At 43.3% G+C, this 24,881-nt stretch overlaps 1 protein-coding gene across 1 annotated transcript in view; it reads left to right on the forward strand.

Annotated features, from left to right (window-relative positions):
- LOC126198754 (maltase 2-like) overlaps nt 1-24,881 on the forward strand; it is a 57,925-nt gene that overhangs the window by 27,136 nt on the left and 5,908 nt on the right. The window contains exons 5-8 of the mRNA XM_049935312.1: nt 10-197; nt 7,661-7,862; nt 17,501-17,946; nt 21,861-22,004. Coding sequence (XP_049791269.1) covers nt 10-197; nt 7,661-7,862; nt 17,501-17,946; nt 21,861-22,004 — 980 coding nt within the window. The remainder of the gene's footprint in view (nt 1-9; nt 198-7,660; nt 7,863-17,500; nt 17,947-21,860; nt 22,005-24,881) is intronic.

Below are 24,881 nucleotides of genomic sequence, written 5' to 3' on the forward strand. Positions count from 1 at the left end.
GGTTTTCAGGACAACCTACGATTCTGGCTGGACAAGGGCGTGGATGGCTACCGCATGGACGCGGTGACATTCCTGGTGGAGGCGGAGGGCTTTCCAGATGGGGTCCTGGGTGACATAGACCAGCCGTACATGCACCAGCCTGAGTCCTACGTCGTCGTACAAGAGTTTCGTGCCGTCGTCGATGAGTATGACAACAAGTAAGCAATCACTGGATTCCACTGAAGATACATGTTTCAGCGTTTCAGTGTCCATATAAAATTAAACCCTGGTTCTCAACACGTGGCAAACACTTTATACTGTCTGATCAAAAGTATCCTGACACCTCTATGTAATGCGGGATTCACTATTAGGTATCGTTAGAGGTGGACCGCCAGAGTGAAAAGGAGATAGGGACTGTTTTGCTGTCAGTAGAGAAGCAGTAATAGACTGGGTCAGTAAGGACAGATGAGTGACTTCGAACGTGAACTAGTCATTGGATGTCATCTGGGTAGCAAATCCATCAGCAACATTTCAACCCTTGTAAAGCCAATCAAGTCGACTTTTGGAGATATAGCTCTCAACTGGAGAGGAACAACCACTACTAAGCCAACAACACGCAAGACCTCATATACCGACGGACCAGGGACCATCGTGCATTGCGGGGTGTGGTTGTAAAAAATCGGATGCAGTCAGCGAGAGGAACCACTCGTGACTTCCAAAGTGCTACCAACAGTTTCAACTTGTACATTGTTAGTGCGAAGGGGGTGAATGGAGTTTAGTGGTAGAGCAGCTACTGACACCGCACACATTTCTATAGTCAATGCTAAGCGACGCTTGGGGTAGTGTACACACCGACTCCAGTGTACAGCTGATGACCGGAAAAGACTGATTGGGGTAATGAAACGAACTACACCTAGTGGTAATACGGTTGAGGGGTTTGGGTATTGAGGAATGTTTGGAAAATGTTCCATGGCTCTCTGTGTCTCGCCAACCATGAAGTGTGGAGGAGGTAGTTTACGGTATGAGGGTGTTATTTGTGGTTAGAGTCTGGTCACCTTTGTGTTCTTAAGAAAACGTTATTTGCATAAGAATATGACGCCGTTTTACAGCCTTGTGTAATGCATACAGTAGAGGAAAAGAGACTGTTTGTAACAGCATGACAACGCACTATCTAATAAAGTTATATCTGTGAGGGGACTGTTTGTGGTCAATAACTTTCTTGAAATGTACTGGAATGACCAGAGTCTTAAAATGAACCAAATGGTGCACCTGGAAGCGTTCCCAGGAAATTTCGAGTCATCATAAAGGTGGACAGCCCATGACGTTCACCAAAAGATGTCCAGATATTTTCTATGAGATGGTGTCAACCGGCCAGCCATGACATTATGGCTACTGCATCAATGCATCTGATGGTGACGCGGGGATGTGACGTGTAAGGAAACGTACAAGCGGAGTACGGAGGAACGAGGAATGATTCTAGCGACGATACGGTTCCTAATGTGGAAATCCACTGATGTAAGCGAACTTGACGAGGGACAAATTGCTACCGCCTGATGCTTGAGAACGATCATTTCGCAAAGGCCGAAGCTGATCGACTGTCACGTGATACGTGAATCTATGGAGAGCAGCTAAAGGACTATGTGACCACGAGTAGGCGACAACGTGTCTGACGTCCACGCCTCGTTACAGAACGCTGAGGTCGGAGGCTTGACAGCTATGTAGAGCAGGATATGCGACTGTCTGTCGCCGATCTGACGACAAAGTACGGTGCTGCTGCAGGCACAGGTGTCTCGGAATGCACTGTTCAATGCACATTGCCAGGGCTCCGTGGAAGACAACTCCACTGTGTTCCCATGTTGACACAATGAGTTAAAATAGCAGTGTGCACGGAATCGCTGAAACTGGATCCTGTTGCTTGGACGCATCACGTTTATTGTTACACCAGGTCGAAACTCGTGTCCAGATATGCCATCATTGGATGAACTTCTGATGGAAACGTGCACTGCGCCACGAACACATGCCGATGGGGCAGTGTTATATTATGGGGAACATTTCACTTGGGTTCCATGCGACCTGTGATAGTAATCAAACGCACCGTAACTGCTGTGGAGTACGTGCGGACCAACTGCACCCCTACACGCTGTATGTTTTGTCTGGCGGTGATGGCATCTTGTAGCTAGACAATTGCTGAAAGTCGTGCTTCTGTTCTTGGAGAAGCGTAATAGTGCACACACGTAAATGCCTTGGCTCCCAAATTCTGGTTCCTCCGACCCCAAGTTCCCTACCTCAAATTGTTGAATGGAGCATCCTTTTCTCAAGCTGTTACGGAAGCACTCTCTATAGCATCCCTGTGGTAGACACCAGTAACAGTGTAATACGGTGTGGCCGTTCACTCTGGTTTCCTTGTCTGCGAATTCAGACAGCTTGGAGCCTCAGGCAGTCATACCACAAACTATGTGATCATTTGCATATTACGGCAATCTGGCACAAATAATAGCTATGATATCCACTCCTTTGACATATTGATTGTGTCTAATGCCTAAACAGCTATTTTATTATGTTATCGGTTAGGCAGCTGGAGAATAGACAGAGGCAGGGAGTGAAATGGTGGTTCCGTTCCATGGTTCTATTCCTTTGCAAATACAGTGTGTTTATAAATGAATATCGGGGTTTTAACGCCTAATAATATTTATTACATTAAACTTACAGTTATAAATGATATGTCAAAAGAAAGAGCAAGGATAGATTGCATGCAACCGGTGGTGGAGTGTTCGTCGCTGTTAGTAGTAGTTTATCCTGTAGTGAAGTAGAAGTGGATAGTTCCTGTGAATTATTATGGGTGGAGGTTACACTCAACAACCGAGCTAGGTTAATAATTGGCTCCTTTTACCAACCTCCCGACTTAGCAGCATTAGTGGCAGAACAACTGAGAGAAAATTTGGAATACATTTCACATAAATTTTCTCAGCATGTTATAGTCTTAGGTGGAGATTTCAATTTACCAGATATAGACTGGGACACTCAGATGTTTAGGACAGGTGGTAGGGACAGAGCATCGAGTGACATTATACTGAGAGCACTATCCGAAAATTACCTCGAGCACTTGAACAGAGAACCGACTCGTGGAGATAACATCTTGGACCTACTGATAACAAAACAGACCCGAACTTTTCGACTCTGTATGTGCAGAACAGGGAATCAGTCATCATAAGGCCGTTGCAGCATCCCTGAATATGGAAGTTAAGAGGAATATAAAAAAAGGGAGGAAGGTTTATCTGTTTAGCAAGAGTAATAGAAGGCAGATTTCAGACTACCTAACAGATCAAAACGAAAATTTCTGTTCCGACACTGACAATGTTGAGTGTTTATGGAAAAAGTTTAAGGCAATCGTAAAATGCGTTTTAGACAGGTACGTGCCGAGTAAAACTGTGAGGGACGGGAAAAACCCACCGTGGTACAACAACAAAGTTAGGAAACTACTGCGAAAGGAAAGAGAGCTTCACTCCAAGTTTAAACGCAGCCAAAACCTCTCAGACAAACAGAAGCTAAACGATGTCAAAGTTAGCGTAAGGAGGGCTATGCGTGAAGCGTTCAGTGAATTCGAAAGTAAAATTCTATGTACCGACTTGACAGAAAATCCTAGGAAGTTCTTGTCTTACGTTAAATCAGTAAGTGGCTCGAAACAGCATATCCAGACACTCCGGGATGATGATGGCATTGAAACAGAGGATGACACGCGTAAAGCTGAAATACTAAACACCTTTTTCCAGAGCTGTTTCACAGAGGAAGACCGCACTGCAGTTCCTTCTCTAAATCCTCGCACAAACGAAAAAATGGCTGACATCGAAATAAGTGTCCAAGGAATAGAAAAGCAACTGGAATCACTCAACAGAGGAAAGTCCACTGGACCTGAAGTGATACCAATTCGATTCTGCACAGAGTACGCGAAAGAACTTGCCCCCCTTCTAACAGCCGTGTACCGCAAGTCTCTAGAGGAACGGAGGGTTCCAAATGATTGGAAAAGAGCACAGGTAGTCCCAGTCTTCAAGAAGGGTCGTCGAGCAGATGCGCAAAACTATAGACCTATATCTCTGACGTCGATCTGTTGTAGAATTTTAGAACATATTTTTCGCTCGAGTATCATGTCGTTTTTGGAAACCCAGAATCTACTATGTAGGAATCAACATGGATTCCGGAAACAGCGATCGTGTGAGACCCAACTCGCTTTATTTGTTCATGAGACCCAGAAAATATTAGATACAGGCTCCCAGGTAGATGCCATTTTTCTTGACTTCCGGAAGGCGTTCGATACAGTTCCGCACTGTCGCCTGATAAACAAAGTAAGAGCCTACGGAATATCAGACCAGCTGTGTGGCTGGATTGAAGAGTTTTTATCAAACAGAACACAGCGTGTTGTTATCAATGGAGAGACGTCTACAGACGTTAAAGTAACCTCTGGCGTGCCACAGGGGAGTGTTATGGGACCATTGCTTTTCACAATGTGTATAAATGACCTAGTAGATAGTGTCGGAAGTTCCATGCGGTTTTTCGCGGATGATGCTGTAGTATACAGAGAAGTTGCAGCATTAGAAAATTGTAGCGAAATGCAGGAAGATCTGCAGCGGATAGGCACTTGGTGCAGGGAGTGGCAACTGTCCCTTAACATAGACAAATGTAATGTATTGCGAATACACAGAAAGAAGGATCCTTTATTGTATGATTATTTGATAGCGGAACAAACACTGGTAGCAGTTACTTCTGTAAAATATCTGGGAGTATGCGTGCGGAACGATTTGAAGTGGAATGATCATATAAAATTAATTGTTGGTAAGGCGGGTACCAGGTTGAGATTCATTGGGAGAGTGCTTAGAAAATGTAGTCCATCAACAAAGGAGGTGGCTTACAAAACACTCGTTCGACCTATACTTGAGTATTGCTCATCAGTGTGGGATCCGTACCAGATCGGGTTTACGGAGGAGGTAGAGAAGATCCAAAGAAGAGCGGCGCGTTTCGTCACAGGGTTATTTGGTAACCGTGACAGCGTTACGGAGATGTTTAATAAACTCAAGTGGCAGACTCTGCAAGAGAGGCGCTCTGCATCGCGGCGTAGCTTGCTCGCCAGGTTTCGAGAGGGTGCGTTTCTGGATGAGGTATCGAATATATTGCTTCCCCCTACTTATACATCCCGTGGAGATCACGAATGTAAAATTAGAGAGATTAGAGCGCGCACGGAGGCTTTCAGACAGTCGTTCTTCCCGCGAACCATACGCGACTGGAACAGGAAAGGGAGGTAATGACAGTGGCACGTAAAGTGCCCTCCGCCACACACCGTTGGGTGGCTTGCGGAGTATAAATGTAGATGTAGATGTAGATGAACTCAAACAATTTAGTTTGGCACCAGTGCACATGCGCAGCACGCAATGTTTCCGCCGCAATCCACTAGACAGCGGTAGTAGCGAAGATGGCGACTAGTGAACAGAAACTGTTTTGTGTTTTGCAGTTTGCAAAGACCGAATCTGTAGTTACTCTGCAACGTGTGTTCCGGCTGAAGTTCGGTTGTGATCCTCCAAGTGATAATAACATTTGTAGATAGTATCTGCCTTTGTAAAGGGAAGAGCACAGGACGACAAAGAGTTAGTTAAGAGACTGTTGAGCGAGGGAGAGAGTCGTTCACTCGTAGCCCAAAGAAATCAGTCCAGCAGGCTAGACGTGAATAACAAGTTCCCGTGTCGACTGTTCAAAAAGTTTTAAGAAAACACGTACAGCTGCGTCCTTACCGTTTACAGTTATTACAGGCTCTAAAGCCGGCAGACCATGGATTACGTGCCAATTTTACAAACGAAATGTTGTTTCATGACGAAGAAGATTTTCTGGATCATGTTGTCTTCAGTGATGAATCGACCTTTCACCTTAGTGGACATGTTAACACTCACAATGTGCGCTTCTGGGGCTCGAAAATCCTCACGAGGTGGTACAAATGCAACGAGATTCTCCTAAAGTGACTGTTCTTTGTGCTGTCTCCCGACGGAAAGTTCATGGGTCTTTCTTTTTTCGTGAACCTACTGTAACTGGCACTTCTTACTTTGGTACACTAGAGCAATGGCTCTTCCCTCAGTTGGAAGAAGATGAGCCAGAGAACTTCATTTTCCACCTCACTGACATAGCGAAATACGCGATTGGTTGAACTTCACTGTACCCAAGCGCTGGATAGGCTGCAAGGGGCCCAATGACAGCGCTTGCTTTGCATAGCCTCCACGTTCACCTGACCTAACTCCATGCGATTTTTTCCTTTGGAGCTTCATCAAGAATCGTGTGTACGTACCTCCGTTACCAGCAGACCTCCCTGAATTAAGAAACCGGATTGAAGCAACTGTTGCTACAATCACTGAAGACACAATTATCAACGTTTGGGAAGAACTCGGCTAAACACTTGATGTGTGCCGTGTGACAAATGGTGCTCACATTGAAATCTATAAGGTTCTTGGTAAAACTGTTTGAGTTGCTTTTTCATTTGACATATCATTTATAACTGTAAGTTTAATATAATAAATATTATAAAGCGTTAAATCCTGGATATTCATTTATAAACACCCTGTATTATAATGCCTTGTACTATGTTTAGTCCGCTTAAGGTCCTGTCTTGGAAACCTGTGTGGTAAATAGTATTACTGATGTTGGCGAGTAACATTGCACTAGTGAGAACAGTTAAACAGCCTTCAAAAACCATTGGAATTTGCAAGGTGAACTAACATGTACAGAAAACAGCAACGATGAAGTCGTGGTAATAAGCCTTTGCAGCTATTTTAGAAAGAACTGCCAAGAGAATACGGTACATCTTGCAGACACCATGTCAGGTAGAATGGTGGAGATAACTGGTCATCAGCCAGAACAACATACGACTAGCATCCTACTGAACTGCAATTCGTAGTTCGTAATTTCATGGTACTAGCTCAGCAGTAACATAGTATCGGCGGTTTAAGAACGCTAATGTCGGACGAGTGACTGCAAGTAGAAGATCACAGTGGGCAGATCATGTTTTCCGAGCAGAGGGTACATCCCTTAGAAAACTATTAGAACATCAGATAACTGGTAGAAGAGGGCGTCCGCGAACGAGGTGGAAAGACAGAACTTTAATCAATAAGCAGATCCAACAGCCAGCGTTTAGAATGACAGAGACAAAAGCAAATGGGCAAACACTTGAAATCAATTTATGTGATTTTACCATTCTATTTAATCATGATTCGTGGAAAGTATGTGTTCATTATTTCGTAACGTTTTATGTTTATGTATTGGTATATTTTTTGTCTTCTGCCATGAGCCTAACTGGGCTGGTTATGTGCAATAAGCGACGATGATGATGAACATGTTTACAGTATTCTCCTCTTTCATATAGTTTAATTTAGCGAGAAGAACAGAAAAAAAATATTGTTTAAATTTCCTGAATTCAAGTAAAATATGTTATTACGATCAGAGCTATATAGGGATTACGGATGGGAAGCACTGGCAAACTGAAATTGTCATGCTGACGAGTGGATATGAGTAGATAGAGCGGACCATACGGAACTTGAAGTCTCTGTCCAGCACACGTTGTTAATATATCTCGTGGGTCAATGTGAGCAAAGAGTTGGCAAAAATTTGGGGTTTCCTTCCAGAGTTGTTAAGTGGTTTTATGGTTTTCCAGGACGATGATAACCGAGTCCTACGGCACAGTGGACCAGATTCTGGGCTACTACGGCAACGAGACCAATCCTGGGGCTGACTTCTCCTTCAACTTCCTGCTGATCACCGATGTCAACGCCAGCTCCACTGCTGCGGACTTCGCTGAAGTCATCGGCAACTGGATCGACATTGTCGACGAGCGGGGAGTGTGGTCCAACTGGGTGGTATGTTTATTCTTGGCGTTGATAATAAGTTTCTCTGATACAGTTTTTTAAAATTTTATTTTGACCATGCACAACACAAAAAAGAATCTTAAGATGAGAAGAGTTCAGCAACACGCATTTCATAGTTAGTTTTAGGAAAAGTGATGTCACTGGCATCCGTTATACGCAAGGTAATAAGCCCCAATGGGGGTTTATGAACGTGAGCCTTCCGTCTGCTAGTGGGATCTGCACCAGTTGGGCTACTCTCCCCAAATAACTCAGATACTGAATTAATAACTGTGTATATCGAATTTGACGATAGCTAGGGAGCTGACCCTGGTAAATGAGTCCTGGGTGTTGAGCTAGGAAAAAAATCGTTAAAGGTACGCAGTCGGGAAAAATGGATTCTCTAACTCCTGAATTTAAATCTTGGCCCAAGTGAACCTAAGTTTATTGCAACCATTCTCAGTGTGCACATGTCAACCGTAACATTCACATGAATCTTAATTAGGCACATGACAAAAGCAACAGCGATTTAAGGAAAAGAAATGAGACAGAGCAAGCAAAACTTGGCAAAGTTCTCAGAAAAGGAATGAAGGGTTTCAAAAATAATATTCCAATACTTTAACTGGAGGAAGCATGGTCTCTGCTGGTTGCACAGTGATTGTAAGATCATACCAAACAGAGAATGGAAAGCAAATAAGCAGCTACTCCTGCTCACTTGATTATGGATGAGTCTAGATGAATGTAATTGAGTGAAAAAAAGCCTGTCTTTGCTCCTACCTAACCTGCTGACGCCACCAGATAATCTCACCAAGGTGATGTGCATAGAGGAAAGCTGTATACGGTACTAATGGCTACTGTCGCCACTCGTCTGACAATGCACAAGCTGACACTCAGAAGTTTCATTCTCTGCCGAATTTCCTCGCTGAAGCCCCTAATTCTAGCACCAGGGTCTTCTCCTCGCAGTCCTACCCCTGAGAAAGTCTCCACCATGTCTCCTGTCCCTGCTCTAAGCAGAGTCTGCTTCACAATTCTCCAGTGAAAAAAGATGTACCAAATTCTGGCCAGTGAGCTTATTGATAACGCTCTGTCTGCTCTCTCGCCAAAGAAGCGATGTAAAAAGTTCTCCAATCAGTTGGCTTCTTGTCGACGCAGTTTTTAGAACATTCTACCTACCTATCCTGTCTTTTATCAGTCCGCGAATCCCTGGATTTGTCTACGCACACAATTCCCAGAAAGTCAGTGAACCGTGGTACTACTCAGTTGTTTAGAAAATCAAAATTACAATCTCATCACAGTTATTTAAAGAAAATGGGAAGCCCAGGATCACTGGTGAAGAACAAGCTTCTGATTGTCTTACAGTTTTAATTTGACTCAAAACAGACTTTACTATAAACTTCAATTTGGACATTTGCCCTCTTACTGATGCAGTCTATACATTTTTACTTTAATTGAATTACATAAACACGAATAAGGATTATATTTTGCATCCGAAATAAAAAAAATAGATAGTAGGCACGTGAATAATCAATTACAAACAATCTTTCTTGTTTAACGATACCTCAAAACGCTACTAACACTATACACTTGCAACTAAAAGTTCCACAGCCACATAATACCACAACTTCATTAAAAAAACAAAGATCTTAAAGCTTAGTAAAACTGAACTGCCCACATAAAGGTACACAGTGAACCATGCTTATACTAAAAACGCGAAGTGGGCCAACCAAGGTCGCAAAACTGGCACACAGGAAAAATAACAAGTTGCACATTCATTAAAGATACACAAACGATTAACGTAAGTGTTGGATAAGAATGGCTAGTATTAAGCAGTAAAATAACTTACAGAAACGCTAATAGCCGGCCGCGGTGGTCTAGCGGTTCTGGCGCTGCAGTCCGGAACCGCGGGACTGCTACGGTCGCAGGTTCGAATCCTGCCTCGGGCATGGGTGTGTGTGATGTCCTTAGGTTAGTTAGGTTTAAGTAGTTCTAAGTTCTAGGGGACTTATGGCCTAAGATGTTGAGTCCCGTAGTGCTCAGAGCCATTTGAACCATTTTTTAGAAACGCTAATATTAACAAAGTGGCCTCACTTAACTTTAGAGAACAGCATTAAGGCCCACAGCAGTATTTGGAAGCAATAACGCTGCGGTCGGCAGGAAATACAAGCGTTCACTCCCCACGGCTTGTGCACAGGCTCACAAGCAAGCGATATATGTTTATATATAGTCCGACCAGCCTCACAACGCGCGGTCCTGACAAGAATCCATAATCGCACCAACGCCAGGAAACGAGCAGACTTAGCAAATGGCCTACAGCACAAATAGATTTCAATGAAAACAAGGTCAAATCACAGCCACAGTGGAAAATATATTAAGCCTGCCCCCAAATTCTTATGGAGCAATACTCTAACAGTACCCGTCCCCCAGTAAATTAGCAGGAAACTTAGAAATCACTTTCAGTTGCCTTAAGGCACTTTCAACATTAAATGAAACGTACCAAATCCTGCCGTCAAAAATGATTAAACTATTAACTCTACAGCTGCCTGGCGCATGAACAACAACCAGTCTCCAAGCGGCCAATATGTCCTAAATCAAGTAAAAACTTGCATGGAAACCACTTAAGATACACACCTCACATATGATGGGGGAACGAAACGAGGAACATCAGCCTCCTTAAAATAGCCACTGTGGAACCATTTTCAGAACCATCTCCGGCAGCTACCAATGCCAGAATAAGTTTCAACAATCTTCTTAGTTAAACACAGAATAACTTGTAGCTGGGAAGAGGTTCAGCGTGAGACGACGAGCCCACCACAGTTTTGCACGTCAAGGCTCCCAATGACCGGCCCCTTACATCCGACGCGACAAAAGACAAGGACGGCGAGCACAGCGAGGCGCATGCACCATGGTTAGGGTCGCCGGCTTGTTTTCAACACAAGTTGGCTCTATGAACGCCGACCGGAGACTTACGTCACACGCTCACCCGGAAAACCCGCCGGGGGGAGCAGTCAAAGATAGCAAGACAGCCGAATATCGATATCAGCGATGCAAGTCGAACACCCTAGCGCCAGCCGCCACGGCTCAGTCAGATCCTAGTCTCACACTCTTGAGAATTTTTTAAGACTGACCAATAAGAACATGTCCCACCTTTGGTGGAGGTTGTTCTGGCGTAACCACAAGCGCCGGAACGAAGACTAAGAACTCAAGACCAGAGAAGGCGGTGAAACGCCTTCGGCCAATGGTGCGCTGATTACGGCCACGCCACGACAGGAGCGACACCTGCAAGAATTGAATATAAGCTCCGCCGGAGTGGACGCGCTGTTTGAGGAGCCATGTCACGGTCTGCGCGGCCCCTGCTGCTGTAGGTTCGAGTCCTCCCTCGAGCGTGGGTGTGTGTGTTGTTCTTAGCATAAGTTAGTTAAAGTAGTGTGTAAGTCTAGGGGCCGATGCACTTAGCAGTTGGGTCCCTTAGGAATTCACACACATTTGAACATTTTTTAAACGCCGCTCCTGCCAGCCTCGGCCAGAACATTAGTGGAAAGTGTTCGCTGAGTATTAGCACGGCCTAGGAGAGAGTGCTACGATATCAGATAGTAGTGATCCATATCTATTGCTTGTTTGCACTTTGTAAAGAGCGAAGAAGATTACTATTTGCATGTCGCCCATCGCTTGCAACATTTGTTGTGCGTATAAAGTTAAATATTGTCAGCCTGCTTTATTGAAATAAAACTACTAATGTTATGTGCTTGAATTGTTGTATAGCATTCTGAGAAGGCAGCATCGTTTAGGCACCCTATCTGCAATGAAATGATAATTAAATCAAGACCCCAAGCTACCGACAGGCGTTGATATACATCAACGGCGACAGTTGAAAGCGTGTGCCCCGACGGGGACTAGAGCCCGGGTTCAAGTCCCGGTTGGGGCACACAACTGTCCCTGATGACGTATATCAACGCCTGTCGGCAGCTTAGCGTCTTGATTTAATTATCATTTTATTCTAGAGAGCTGCACGGTTCTTCTGTTCTTTCGGATATGTCCGAAAGAACAGATACCATCTGCAATGAGTGGGCAGGACCCAACAGAAGTAATACCCACACGACTGCCGTTGACATCAGGCTGACACAACATGCTTTCTCGAGCAGGCCGAAAACATAGTTCACAAAACTGAATGCAGTTGGTTGCCTCAGAGCAGCAGGAGATAGGAATGTGGTCAAACTGTTTACAGTCCCACCTGCCTTCAAGAAGTCACAGATCCGAGTAAAATGCCCACTGAAAAGCGTTCTTTGATCTAGCTGGGATTGTTGGTAAAACGGCCGTTTATTTGCTATGGGCGACCCTCTCCACTATTCATTAGCCTCACCTTTCTTAGCCAGATATCTTGCAGTGTTCCTACAGCATGTTGCAAAAACTGTAGCTCCACTGGAATGGAGTCCAGCAGAACAGTGCTGCTCTGCAGAGCACTTGCGCCCTGGCTGACCAGACACATTACCTCTCCTACTCTTGTTACGAGTCTCAGAAGTCAGCCCCTGCCCTTTTGAACGTATGTCTGCAGGGTCTCAGTGCGCATCATATGCTGTGGCGTACTGCTGAGTCACCAGACGAAGGCTCGCAAATGACATTTACTATTCTGCATGCAAAAGTTATGAATCCTAACAGAGAAGGTTAATAAATAGAAAAAAATGGCTTTATCTTTACAGTCACTGAGATTCTTTCTGTACTTAGCAGCCCCTACAAACGGTGCAGTAAAATATGACTGTAATTTTCATTAAAGGAATCTACAGAACAAAAATAAGATGTTTCACGGTGGGAACAGACTGATGCCTCTCATCACTCTCACCTCACAATAAAAATTTGGGTGCGTGGAGTTACAGTAATGGATTACGACGTCACACCATCAATGAAATTTTCTCCTTTTCTCTCATTCATATCTTCTTTTAGTTATACAGTAAGTAGGAACGCCATACTACAAGTGGAAGTAGGAATGTCAAGGACGTGGGAAACGGGGCTGCTCCGCCAATACGAAAACATAAAATTCAGTCCCTGTATTTACACATATCACCAAACTCATTCATCCTCATATCTGGTGTGGATGATGAAGGATTTTATTTAATGTTTTGTTTTACAGTTGATGTAGGTAAATTTTCTTCTTAAGAATACATCCAGCCTGCATATCCCATTTATTACAAAATGAAAAAGTTTAAAAATGTTGCTAGTTTTAATCTTGACTTATTCTCTGACTTATTTACAATTCTTTTATATACATTACCCCTTCACTCACTCATTCGTTCCACTGATGGTTCCCTTGATTTACACTCACTCCACACACTAATAGTTAACTGTAGAACACATTCATTGTTAGCTTATATAATCTATGAGCACTTGCTGATCGTAGACAAGTATTTTATTAGCCACTGAACACATTCCTTCTTTCCTTGCGTAGAACAAAAACAGAAATTTATTTAAGTAATACTCTAATGATAAGCACATCAACATATATTTTACGAAAATAATTAATAACAAAAAACAGTGATAATACACGGCTACCAAGTACGCTGAGGCAACTCATGAGCAGTATTACTTAACTTGGATTGTCATAGCAACAGATAGACAGCACGTTCAGCAACACAAAGGTCAGAAAGTCTTTCCCATAAAATGTATAGATAGATATAATTTTACACACATGTCACGATCATTGCATTTAAATGTACATAAACACATCATACACAACATTGTGCAGCATAAAATAAAAGAAACACCGTGTTTCTGAAAGAGAGCAACTTAAGCGTGTATATTAGAAAAGGTTCAGTAGAAAATATTAATAGAAAAATTCCAGGTTTATGCTCAGTTTCAAACTCGGTAGGTCCTTCGTGCACAAATTGAAGAAAACATTAAACAAGGTCATTGCTGTGAGCACGGGTCGTGAGTCGTGCTTGGTAGCTCAGATGGTAGAGCACTTGCCCGCGAAAGACTAAGGTCCAGATTTAGAGTGTCCGTCCGGCACACAGTTTTAATCTGCCAGGAAGTTTGATATCAGCACACACTCCGCTGCAGAGTGAAAATTTCATTCTGGAAACATCCCCGAGGCAATGGCTAAGCCATTTCTCCACAATATCCTTTCTTCCAGCAGTGCTGCAAGGTTCGAAGGAGAGCTTCTGTGAAGTGCGGAAGATGGGAGACGAGGTACTGGCGGAATTGAAGCTATGAGAACGGGTTGTGAGTCGTGCTTGGGTAGCTCAGATGGCAGAGCACTTGCCCGAGAAAGGCAAAAGTCCCGAGTTCGAATCTCGGTCCAGCACACAGTTTTAATCTGCCAGGAAGTTTCAAGGTCATCATGTTCACGATTTTTATCTAGCCTTGTGCAGCCAAAGCACAACAACAAAAATCGTGGCACGACTAAGGTTGGCACTCAAGAAACGAAAATAGACACTAGCCGCACAAAACCTAAGAGGATGACGTAGATCTGTACAAAGGGGGTCGAGAGGGGGAAGCTATACCCGATGTCATTGACTGCCGGCACCTGCGTGCATAGTGGCAGGTAATGTCCAATGGTAGGTCCGTGTGCTGAGCAGGCCTCCTTCTCCCATAGGAAGCCGCTGTCCAGATAAGCTCGACACTGCATTTGTAGGATGAGACAAGACACAAGCTCCTGTTATCAACATTGTATGGATCATCTGGATTTTGTCATTACTCAGTAAAAGGGGAAAAGACTCGTAAGTACCGGCTCTACCGGGTGCTGTAAATCGAATACAGAACCGATACGAAAGCAGATGCTTCTCACCTGCGTGGATATCAGTGATATGCCTATGTTACACGCAGAAAGCATGAAAAGGCATTGTAAGCAGAGAAGCGCTACCAGACAAAGTACGGCTGTTCATTGATTTGTCAAATCTGGATTGCTTCTCATTCCCGCTTGTTCACTGTTGATGGGTTAAGGATTTCTCTGAAAGAGAAAGAATAGGACACTAGTTTCTGCAAGTCTGGTAACATTTAACTACATTCAGCATCTCTAAAAGTAGTTTTCAGTATTATCCACATCCTTAGAAAGAGTTAGTTTATATTGAAATAATGAATTATTCTTCACCTGAACTTTGGAAAATATTAAGTTACGTATGTAACGAGATTTTTCGTAGTGGAAGTTTCTCAGATTGGTTTGAAGATGCTGTTGTGAAGACACTCCACAAAATAGTAGATAATACACTGGTGAAACACATTATTGTCACTATTTTAAAAATGAATAACATGTCCACTACACTTTGTGAACAACTTCTACGGTAAATCATGCCCAGCAGTAAACAGCTTTTACTTCAAAGAAGACAATAAACTGGACAGCCTACACTTAGCTTAACAGATGATATACTATAAGGGGCAGTCATATGAAAACGATAGAGATGGAAAAAAGTAAGTAAACTATTCATTATTTCACAAGTAATCGCCATATGTGTTAGTATACTTCTCCCACTGTGAGACAAGATGGTCAGTGTATTCTTCGAAAAATGTTTCAGTCGTCGATGTGCACCTCTTCGTCCAAAGCAAATCGATGACCACTGCAGGGCCTGAAAAATATGGAAATCGTATTGGAATTGATCGGGACTCTATGGAAGTTGTATAAGCGCTACCCAGGGAAGTTTTGCAAGGTAATCGAAACAACCTTGTCAACAAGTCGACGAGCATTATCCTGCAACAGAATGACGAAGTCCATCACATTCGTGTGTGTTTGAACGTGATGGCGATTTTCAGTTTTTGTAAAGTGTTCACGTACGGCTGGCTGTGCGTTAACTGAAGTGTGCCATCAAGTCCAAACGCCTAGGCATGTTGAAAGACGGCATCAGTCTGGTTAAGTGTAACCAGATGTTGCCAAGGTTATTTTCCCTACGCTGCAGAAATTACGCTGGGAAGTCCTTACATATCCTCCATATAGTCCAAATCTCTCCCCATATGATTTGGATTCGCTTGGAGTGCTAAAGAAAGACATTCGTGGCCAACGACTTTGTCTGGATGAAGAATAACACGCCTGGGTAAATGTATTCGCTGTTATGGCTGTTACTTTTGAAATAATAAACAGATTAACCACTTTTCTTCCATCTATCTCGTTTTCATTTGACTTCCTCTTATGGAATCAATAAATCAGAAATTATTATCATAGTAAGGCAAATATTTTGATTGTGTGAGCAATTACGTCTTGATGCAAGTTTTTAAATGTTATGCAGGATGAGTCACTAACTGTTGGCACCTACAATAACTCCGAAGGTATGCTCCTATCATACTTTCGGAGTTATTTTTGGTGGCAAGCATATATATGGTTTACATCTTGATGACAGAAATTAAACTTAACTAGTTGTACATCAATCACGTGGCAGCTCCATTAAGATTTTGAAGGAATCAGAAATGGGGTATTGGAGGGTTCTGGTTTGGGACCCCTGTTGTTTCTGATACTACTAAATTGTCTCTATTTTACAGAATCAGAAGATCTGATGGTACCCTTTTCGATGATGCAACAAAGGAATAATACCTGGTGGCAGTCTACATAAGAAGGAACTAACTTAAAGTTCAAAAAGTCAGAAGATGGTTAAAATCAAACTGATTACTATTAAACTTTGACAAGACTCAGCACACACAGTTAACTGCTTCTTGTAAGACTCCACGAGTTGTAAAAATTGTCTACAGGAAATTGACTGTGTTAAGTTTTTTAAGTTACACACAAATCACAACCTTTATTGAACAACTTATTGGTATAGTGTAATTAAAAAGTAAGGAACTAAAGTATTCTGAAGATTTCCATTTACCACTGAGTTACCGACTCATTCCTTGGGGTAACTCAGCATAGAATGCTAGCACAAACACTTTCAGAACACATGTAACAACGATATCCCACATATACCTCTTAAGAAAACTAAGTACTCTGACAACTGTTTGACAGTAGATATATTGATGTCTTTTCGTTAAAACTATTTTCGCTTCTCAAAGAATAGTGAATCTCATGAACGGAACACCATCATCAAAACAACCTCTACAAACACTTCAGACGGTTAACAGTGGTGCAGAAAGGAATGACACATGTATTTAGAAATCTGCCGGAGTATATTTGATATATTTGATATATTGTAGATAATACGGTGAAGTTTAAGAGTAAATTACAGAACTTTCTGAAGAACAACTCCTTCTACTCTTGAAAAGTGTCTTTGCAGAAACTGATAGATTCATGTTTTGTGTTATTTTATAAGTAACGTTAGCACTGCAACGCAAAAGAAGTTCGTAATGCCCAGACTATTATAATGCATCTGAATATGTTTCATTTCTTTTTACATCCCAGACTGAGCGAATTGGCGCAGTGTTCAGCACATTGAACACCCAGTCTGGAGTAGGACGGTTCATAGCGCATCCGACCATCCTGATTTATGTCTTCTGTGATTTCCCAACATCGCTCCACCCAAATCCCGGAATGGTTCCTTAGAAAGGGAATGGTAGATTTAATTCCAATCCGAGTTTCTGCTTTCAAATGAATCACCTATGAATAAATGATAGCTCCGCCAACGCACTGCCGTTTTATACGTTTTGTACGCGGTACTACGGCCATCTGTGTATTTGCATATCGCTACCCCATGACTTTTATCATCCAAGTGTATTTACGGTAGTTGTATTACAGCTTTCCTCTGCAGATCGGCAACCACGACCAGCACCGCGTGGCCAGCCGCTTCAGCCCAGACCTGGTGGACGGGATGAACATGCTGGTGACGCTGCTACCTGGAACCGCGGTCACCTACAACGGAGAGGAGATCGGCATGGAGGACAACTACAACATGACATGTGAAATTGCTACAGACCCTGCAGGGTGCTGGGACGGTGTCACACTCGGCAATTCCAGAGACCCTGAGAGGACGCCCTTCCAATGGGACAACAGCACGAATGCGGGCTTCAGCACAGCTAACGAGACCTGGCTGCCAGTGAACGAGAACTACGTCATCCTCAACGCTGAAGCTCAGGAGCAAGCTGGTAGGAGCCACCTCAAGACCTACCGCCAGCTGGTGGAGCTTAGAGAGGAACCAGCTGTGCAGACTGGAGTGACGGCCGTCAACAGTTCCGCCCAAGTCATCGCTTTCTCCAGGTACCCAGACAGCTCTATGAGTTCAGACGCCAATCATGGCTAGCACAGGCCGCCGTAGTGAACATCATCATCTCAAGACTCAGCAGAACCATCATCACTGTCATATCAACATCATTAGTATATTCCTCACCATCACCAATACAGTCATTACTCTCAGCATTCGTACCACCACAACCCCCACCACCACCAAGTCCACCACCACTACCACATCACCATCGTAACCCGAATCTCCATTTAAAGTGATTGGCTCCAGCGCAATCTGAAGGCCATGCGTTCAGTAACTACCAACATCATCTTCATTGCCGGCCGGTGTGGCCGAGCGGTTCTAGGCGCTTCAGTCTGGAACCGCGCGACCGCTACGGTCGCAGGTTCGAATCCTGCCTCGGGCATGGATGTGTGTGATGTCCTTAGGTTAGTTAGATTTAAGTAGTTCTAAGTTCTAGGGGACTGATGACCTCAGAAGTTAAGTCCCATAGTGCTCAGAGCCATTTGAACCATTTTGTCATTATCATCAATCATTTCACACCAACTATTCGATGAACGCAGCCTCACGACTTTTCCAAACATTATGGTCTTCAGCTATTCGTATCAATGTTGTTACTTCATGTCTTCTAACGCATCTCAACGCCTTTCCATTAGGTCACCCTAACGGACACTTAGAACTGGGTAAATAAATGGCTCTGAGCACTATGGGACTTAACATCTATGGTCATCAGTCCCCTAGAACTACTTAAACCTAACATCACACAACACCCAGTCATCACGAGGCAGAGAAAATCCCTGACCCCGCCGGGAATCGAACCCGGCACGACCACGAGCTGTGGACAGACGTCGAACTGTTTAATTTCGAACTGTGCTTTTCCGTTTGTTTTACTTTGTTTTTATGTGTCCAGCCAGGTGTGTTCAACTGCATTAAATAAAAAAATTCGTCACCTGCACCTACGAATACTTCTTAATTTATACAAAATGGTTCAAATGGCTCTGAGCACTATGGGACTCAACATCCGAGGTCATCAGCCTCTTAGAACCTAACTAATCTAAGGACATCACACACATCCATGCCCGAGGCAGGATTCGAACCTGCGACCGTAGCGGTAGCTTAATTTGAACAATTTTCTTTTTGATATTGCGATTATATGTTATTTTAGTTAAATTACATTGTTTGTCATGTCTCGTTTTCAACTAGATCTATTAATTTCTTGCGTTATATGGTGTAAAATACCTTCAGCAATACAAAACGTATCCACCTACGAGGGTTGGAACTTTAATAGTGGCAACTATTTATTTACAGCTCGTACAAAGTAGATACGTGTTTCAAAGTTTAACTGACATTCAAAGTAGTCACCAGCATAGTGTATAACACGTTGCCAGTGATGTGGAAGTCGTAGGATACTCTTAGCAATTGCAGTTGTGTTGACAGTTCGAGCGGCGCGGTCTATTGGCCGACGAATTTGTAGCAGTTCTGAAGCGAATGCCGTGAAGTGTTTCCTTCAGTTTAGAAATCGAGTTGTACTGACGAGGGCTTAAGTCATGGGAGTTCTATTTGTGTATGGAGCGCGGAAAGAATGACTGTTTAAACGACGTTCTGAGCGCTTCATTATTCTAACCTTGTCTTTGCTATATCTGTGGGAACGACAGTAGCAGGCTACAGTATATTCGTAGATTCCTCATTTAATGCCTGATTCTTGAAACTGTGGAAGCTTTTTACTTTATGGAGACTAAGGTGATAGGTTTCAAGTATTCTTAGGCCTTTTGTGTCTCATTTATGGTGAAGCTGAGAAACTGCAGCCTTTTTCTGGTCGTAGGGAATATCCAAGTTTTCAGACATTCTGTAAATATCTTGCAAGTTTCATTTGCATAGTTTTTTCCAGCTTAAATATTTCCTATTGAAATCTTCTGTGGTCGTATATCTGTCCATACCTCGAATTGTTGTGTACGACCCATCTCGCATATTTCCGTCCTGTCTTTATTTCTAGCGTGCACTATCTGTTCCGATTCACATTTTGAACTGAACAAACATTTAAAGAACCTTAAACGTTTTCTTTTCTTGCAGTTTCTTTCGCCTCTACTGGTATCAATGGTTTCTCTTATCGAGTTGTCATTGTAGCTTCTCACATCCCTTTGAAAACGTTCTCGAACGATTTTGTTTAGTTTACCGTATACTACCAAATTTCCTATTACCGTTTGATTGAAACAATAGTCTTCACATTAACTGTCGCTTTGTTTCACCTGAATGTTTTTCTAAAATTACTCATTGTGTGATGAAATACAACACGCATTAGTTATTCTCATTATTCTCAATTCCAGTTTCCTTATGTTTTCCTCTGGATGAATGTGCTATGGACGACCATGTTAACCTCGGGAAATGCTGCTACTATATGCAAAACTTCCCATTAGGAATAACTTTGTTCGATTTCCCCTACTTTGTTACCAAAATCTTCCATCATCATCATCTTATATTCCTTCATAAATTAGGGTTTTTAATTGTTTTTAGAGTTTTTCTACACCCTCATTAGAAAGTGAACGCATTGATGCGTGGACTCGAATGGTTGAATGGTAACATCTTATCATAAAAATAAACGGTCGAGATTAAGTTTATTTTTACGTATATGGTGGCGCACGAATAACTGACACACTTCAAAGCTGAATAATAAACGTACCTCTACTACATTTCAGTCCAGTTTCGCTCCTACATGTTTTATTTCATGCAAAAATCGGCAGAGGTCGTGTTGCTGCAACATCGCCATCCCCTTGTTTCGAAGTTAGCGTTTCGCCATAGCCTAGCATCGTGCGGAGGCAATTCTCCTTTACGCTGAGTTGAAAAGTGTCACAGGAAATCAAAGAAGATTTATGGTACTAATCGTACTACTCCACACTTGTTGTGGTCCATCAAGAAACACAGTTCTCCGGTTACCTAGAAAATTAGAAGAATAACGCAATTTGTTGTAAGTACTACGACACCGGGTACCGACTGTTCGTTCTCCAGAAAACGTTGCAACGCTTCGGGTCGCCATTCAACTAGGTCCAAACAAGTAATCCCGACGGGCAGCAAGGTTACTAGAGATATCTCGTGGTTCTGTACAAAGAATCTTACTGACTGATCTCAGGCTATTCTCTTACAATATTACTGCGCTACAAAGGCTGACTGGGGACAACAAAGAAATGAGACTGGAGTATTCATTATGGGCAGAAGGAAAAGGTGAAATAATTCTCACAACATGGTTCTGAGACGAAGCTTCGTTTCAAGTTAATGGAATCGTAAAAAAAAAATGGCTCTGAGCACTATGGGACTTAACATCTGAGGTCATCAGTCCCCTAGAACTTAGAACTACTTAAACCTAATCAACCTAAGGATAGCACACACATCCATGCCCGAGGCAGGATTCGAACCTGCGACCGTAGCAGTCGCGCAGTAAATGGAATCGTAAACAAACAACATATTCGATTCTGTGGTATATAAAAACCGCTAAACGGTCATTTTTATGAAAAAGAGAGACACTGTCGGTAGGTCTATCCAGTCATGGCCTATTTCGGTTGTGCAACGAGGTAAACAAAGACTTGTGCCGCAAAGTTGTAAGTCATATGTGTAGTCGCCTACACGACGTTGTCCGCTGGAATGGAGCGCATGTTGTACACGTGATGAAATGAAATACATTGCCATGGACCATACTACCAGTGTGCAAAATTTGAATATTTTCGTTTCAGAAGTAAAAGTTTTATGACCACATTAAATGTGTCAGTCATTCGTCCGCAACCCTCTATTTATTAACTCAGTTGCCGGATAAATTCACAATTAGTCCTTCCTTTTTTTCTTTTCTACTATATGTTTTCAGTACAATGCGTCTATAGTCACCACTGTATTACCTAGAAAATAGCACCTACTTGATAGTGACGTGGTTGTGTACTGTTGGCAGGACTGCAGATGACGGCACCGAGGTGGTGGTCGCTGTGAACGTGGGCGACCGGCCGGATGTGGTGGACCTCTACGAAATGCTCGGCCTGTCTCAGAGGTCCTTTGTCATCAGCGCCGCCAGCGTATCCAGCATTCGACAGCCGGGGTGAGTCCAGCGTCTCCATGTCTCGCTGTTCGCATGTTGGGAAGAGCGTAAACGAAAAACATAACCAGTTACGTTAGAGACGAGGTACGCTAATGACTATGATAACTGCAACACAACAAGGACAAATGTGACTCATATGGATGTAATATCGCGCATTACGTATGCGAGAGCAGACAAGGGTTAGGATTACAGAATTGTACATGTTTTCTGCCTCTGAAATTTCATTACGGTGTGAATCTCCTCTGTGATGCAAGCTTAATGTACCCATCCGACGGACTGTCCGGAAAATATCAACGCTTTGTGCCGTTACTGTCTATCTTGTAACAGAAATGAATAAATCTAATGAGCGGAGGGATACCCTGAGGAGTAGGTAATCTTTCTTTCTCTGTGCCTGCAATGGCATCTTTCCTCGAGTTGCGTGTGAGTTCTCTTGAGTGTGTCTCTTGAGTTTAGGTCACTGCAGTGGGTGGGTGTCATGTTTGTGTTGTATGACGATGGGAGAAGGCGTTGGGGTGGACCGATGAACCGCGTGAGGTACAGATCCAGCCGGCCGCTGTGGCCGAGCGGTTCTAGGCACTTCAGTCCGGAACCGCGCTGCTGCTACGGTCGCAGGTTCGAATCCTGCCTCTGGCATGGATGCGTGTGATGCCCTTAGGTTAGTTAGGTTTAAGTAATTCTCTATCTAGGGGACTGATGACAGATGTTAAGTCCCATAGTGCTCATAGTGTTTAGAGCCGGTAGAGATCCAATGTCTCTATAACAGCAACAAGGGCACCGCAAAGCTTAACGTGCCCATCTGACGGACGGTTCACACATGACTTCACTGCATGAAGCGCTGGAGACAGGTCTGGTATTCAATCCAAGGTATTGGTACAAAGTCGGAACCCGAGATGGGCGAGAGGTATGCTTCTGAAGCTAGTCCTTTCGTTTGTTTTATAAGGTTTTAAAATATCAAAAGCGTTTGTTGGTACCCATTAGGAAAATACATATTAATGCAGTGGCGACGGTAGATTTATGGTAGCGAGCAAATTACAATACTGCACACATACCACGTAGGAAGCCAGGTTGTGTGCCTTGCTTATCAGTACATATGTTTATTGATGCAAAAAATTATTTGTAATTACAGTGCATTTAAAAAAATGAAAGAGGAAAGTGCTAAATGGTTGTTTACGTTCTCTAATGACACTGATAAAGAAAAAGGCACATTTTGCGCCTCCACCGGTGTGATACATATGAACCCAAGTTCGGAAGAGTACCGTTTGCTCACGCCATGCATCAGCTTAAATTGACGACCCCCGACAAGGTCTTTGAAAACACCTAATATATAGGTCAAAGTTAACGATAAGTTGAACGATGGCGGGGCGGGGTGGCGCTGTGAATGCGATCATCGATTGTCAACGGCTTCTCATTGTTCTGAGGAAAGACGGAAAATGCGTGTAAAGGAGACTGTCTAAGCGGACTTGCCACTGGTTTTCTAGTATAAACCGAAGGAAATGTCTATGCGCCATTTATTATTTAGTGAATTTTAACTAAGATTTATTAAAATCTATTGTTTCCAATCAATCGAACATCTACAGACACAAAAAAAGTATGAGTGTCCCCGTACAGTTGTATAAAACCCTCAGGGCCGTCCCGGGACGCCTTCAAAACTAGGACGGATCCAGGGATACCGATGCATCGCAGCCCTACGTTTCGGTGCAAAATAAGGTTTAAGATCGGATCACTTCCAGATCTTCACGTAACGGACACGCTGGAGACAATGAGCTCCCACCTTTGTGCTCTACAAGAGCCCTCGGCACGGGCAGTGTTCGAGTACTCATGGTCGGGTTCTCTTCTACGTGACGACAGACTGCCGCTTCAGAGTCAAATGTTCAAATGTGTGTGAAATCTTATGGGACTTAACTGCTAAGGTCATCAGTCCCTAAGCTTACACACTACTTAACCTAAAACATCCTAAGGACAAACACACACGCCCATGCCCGAGGGAGGACTCGAACCTCCGCCGGGACCAGCCGCACAGTCCATGACTGCAGCGCCTAAGACCGCTCGGCTAACTTCAGAGTCGAGAGTGTAGCGCGTCCGCGGAGAACCACAGTCAAACCGGCCAGTTGCGGCCGTACCAGTTCCTCTCAACACTTTTTTCCTTTCATTTGTTTTTCTTTTTTCTCTCACAGTTTTCTCACTGGTTTCATGCAGCTCACTATGAATTCCTTTCCTGTGCCAACCCGTCGATCTCAGAATAGTACCTGCGCCCTACATCCTCAGTTACTTCTTGGATTTTGTTATCCAATTTCTGTCTCCACCTATAATTTTTACCCACTACAGCTCACTCTAGTACCATCGAAGTTATTCCTTGATGTCTTAACCTATGTCCTACCATCCTGCCCCTTCTCCTGGACTTGTTCTTTTCTAATCCGATTGCCGGTCGCGGTGGTCTAGCGGTTCTGGCGCTGCAGTCCGGAACCGCGGGACTGCTACGGTCGCAGGTTCGAATCCTGCCTCGGGCATGGATGTGTGTGATGTCCTTAGGTTAGTTAGGTTTAAGTAGTTCTAAGTTCTAGGGGACTGATGACCACAGATGTTAAGTCCCATAGTGCTCAGAGCCATTTGAACCATTTTTTCTAATCCGATTCTTATCAGGCTACATAATTTTCAGCATACTGCTGTAGCACCAAGGGTCGTTTCATGAAAGGTGAAAGTTTGGTTACGCCCTTAACACTACCTGTACCTTTGTTTGGTGGCACAACAACACAGATTTCATCACCAAACCTTCGTTGTAAAATAGCGCCACATTCAGTTTATTTATTTTTTATTTTCGTATTAAGACTCCAATGTAAATCGCACAAATGTTATGTCCCTAACAATGAAATCAACACA

This window comes from Schistocerca nitens, chromosome 1 (genome assembly GCF_023898315.1).
Source record: "Schistocerca nitens isolate TAMUIC-IGC-003100 chromosome 1, iqSchNite1.1, whole genome shotgun sequence".
Taxonomy (NCBI): Eukaryota; Metazoa; Arthropoda; class Insecta; order Orthoptera; family Acrididae; genus Schistocerca; species Schistocerca nitens.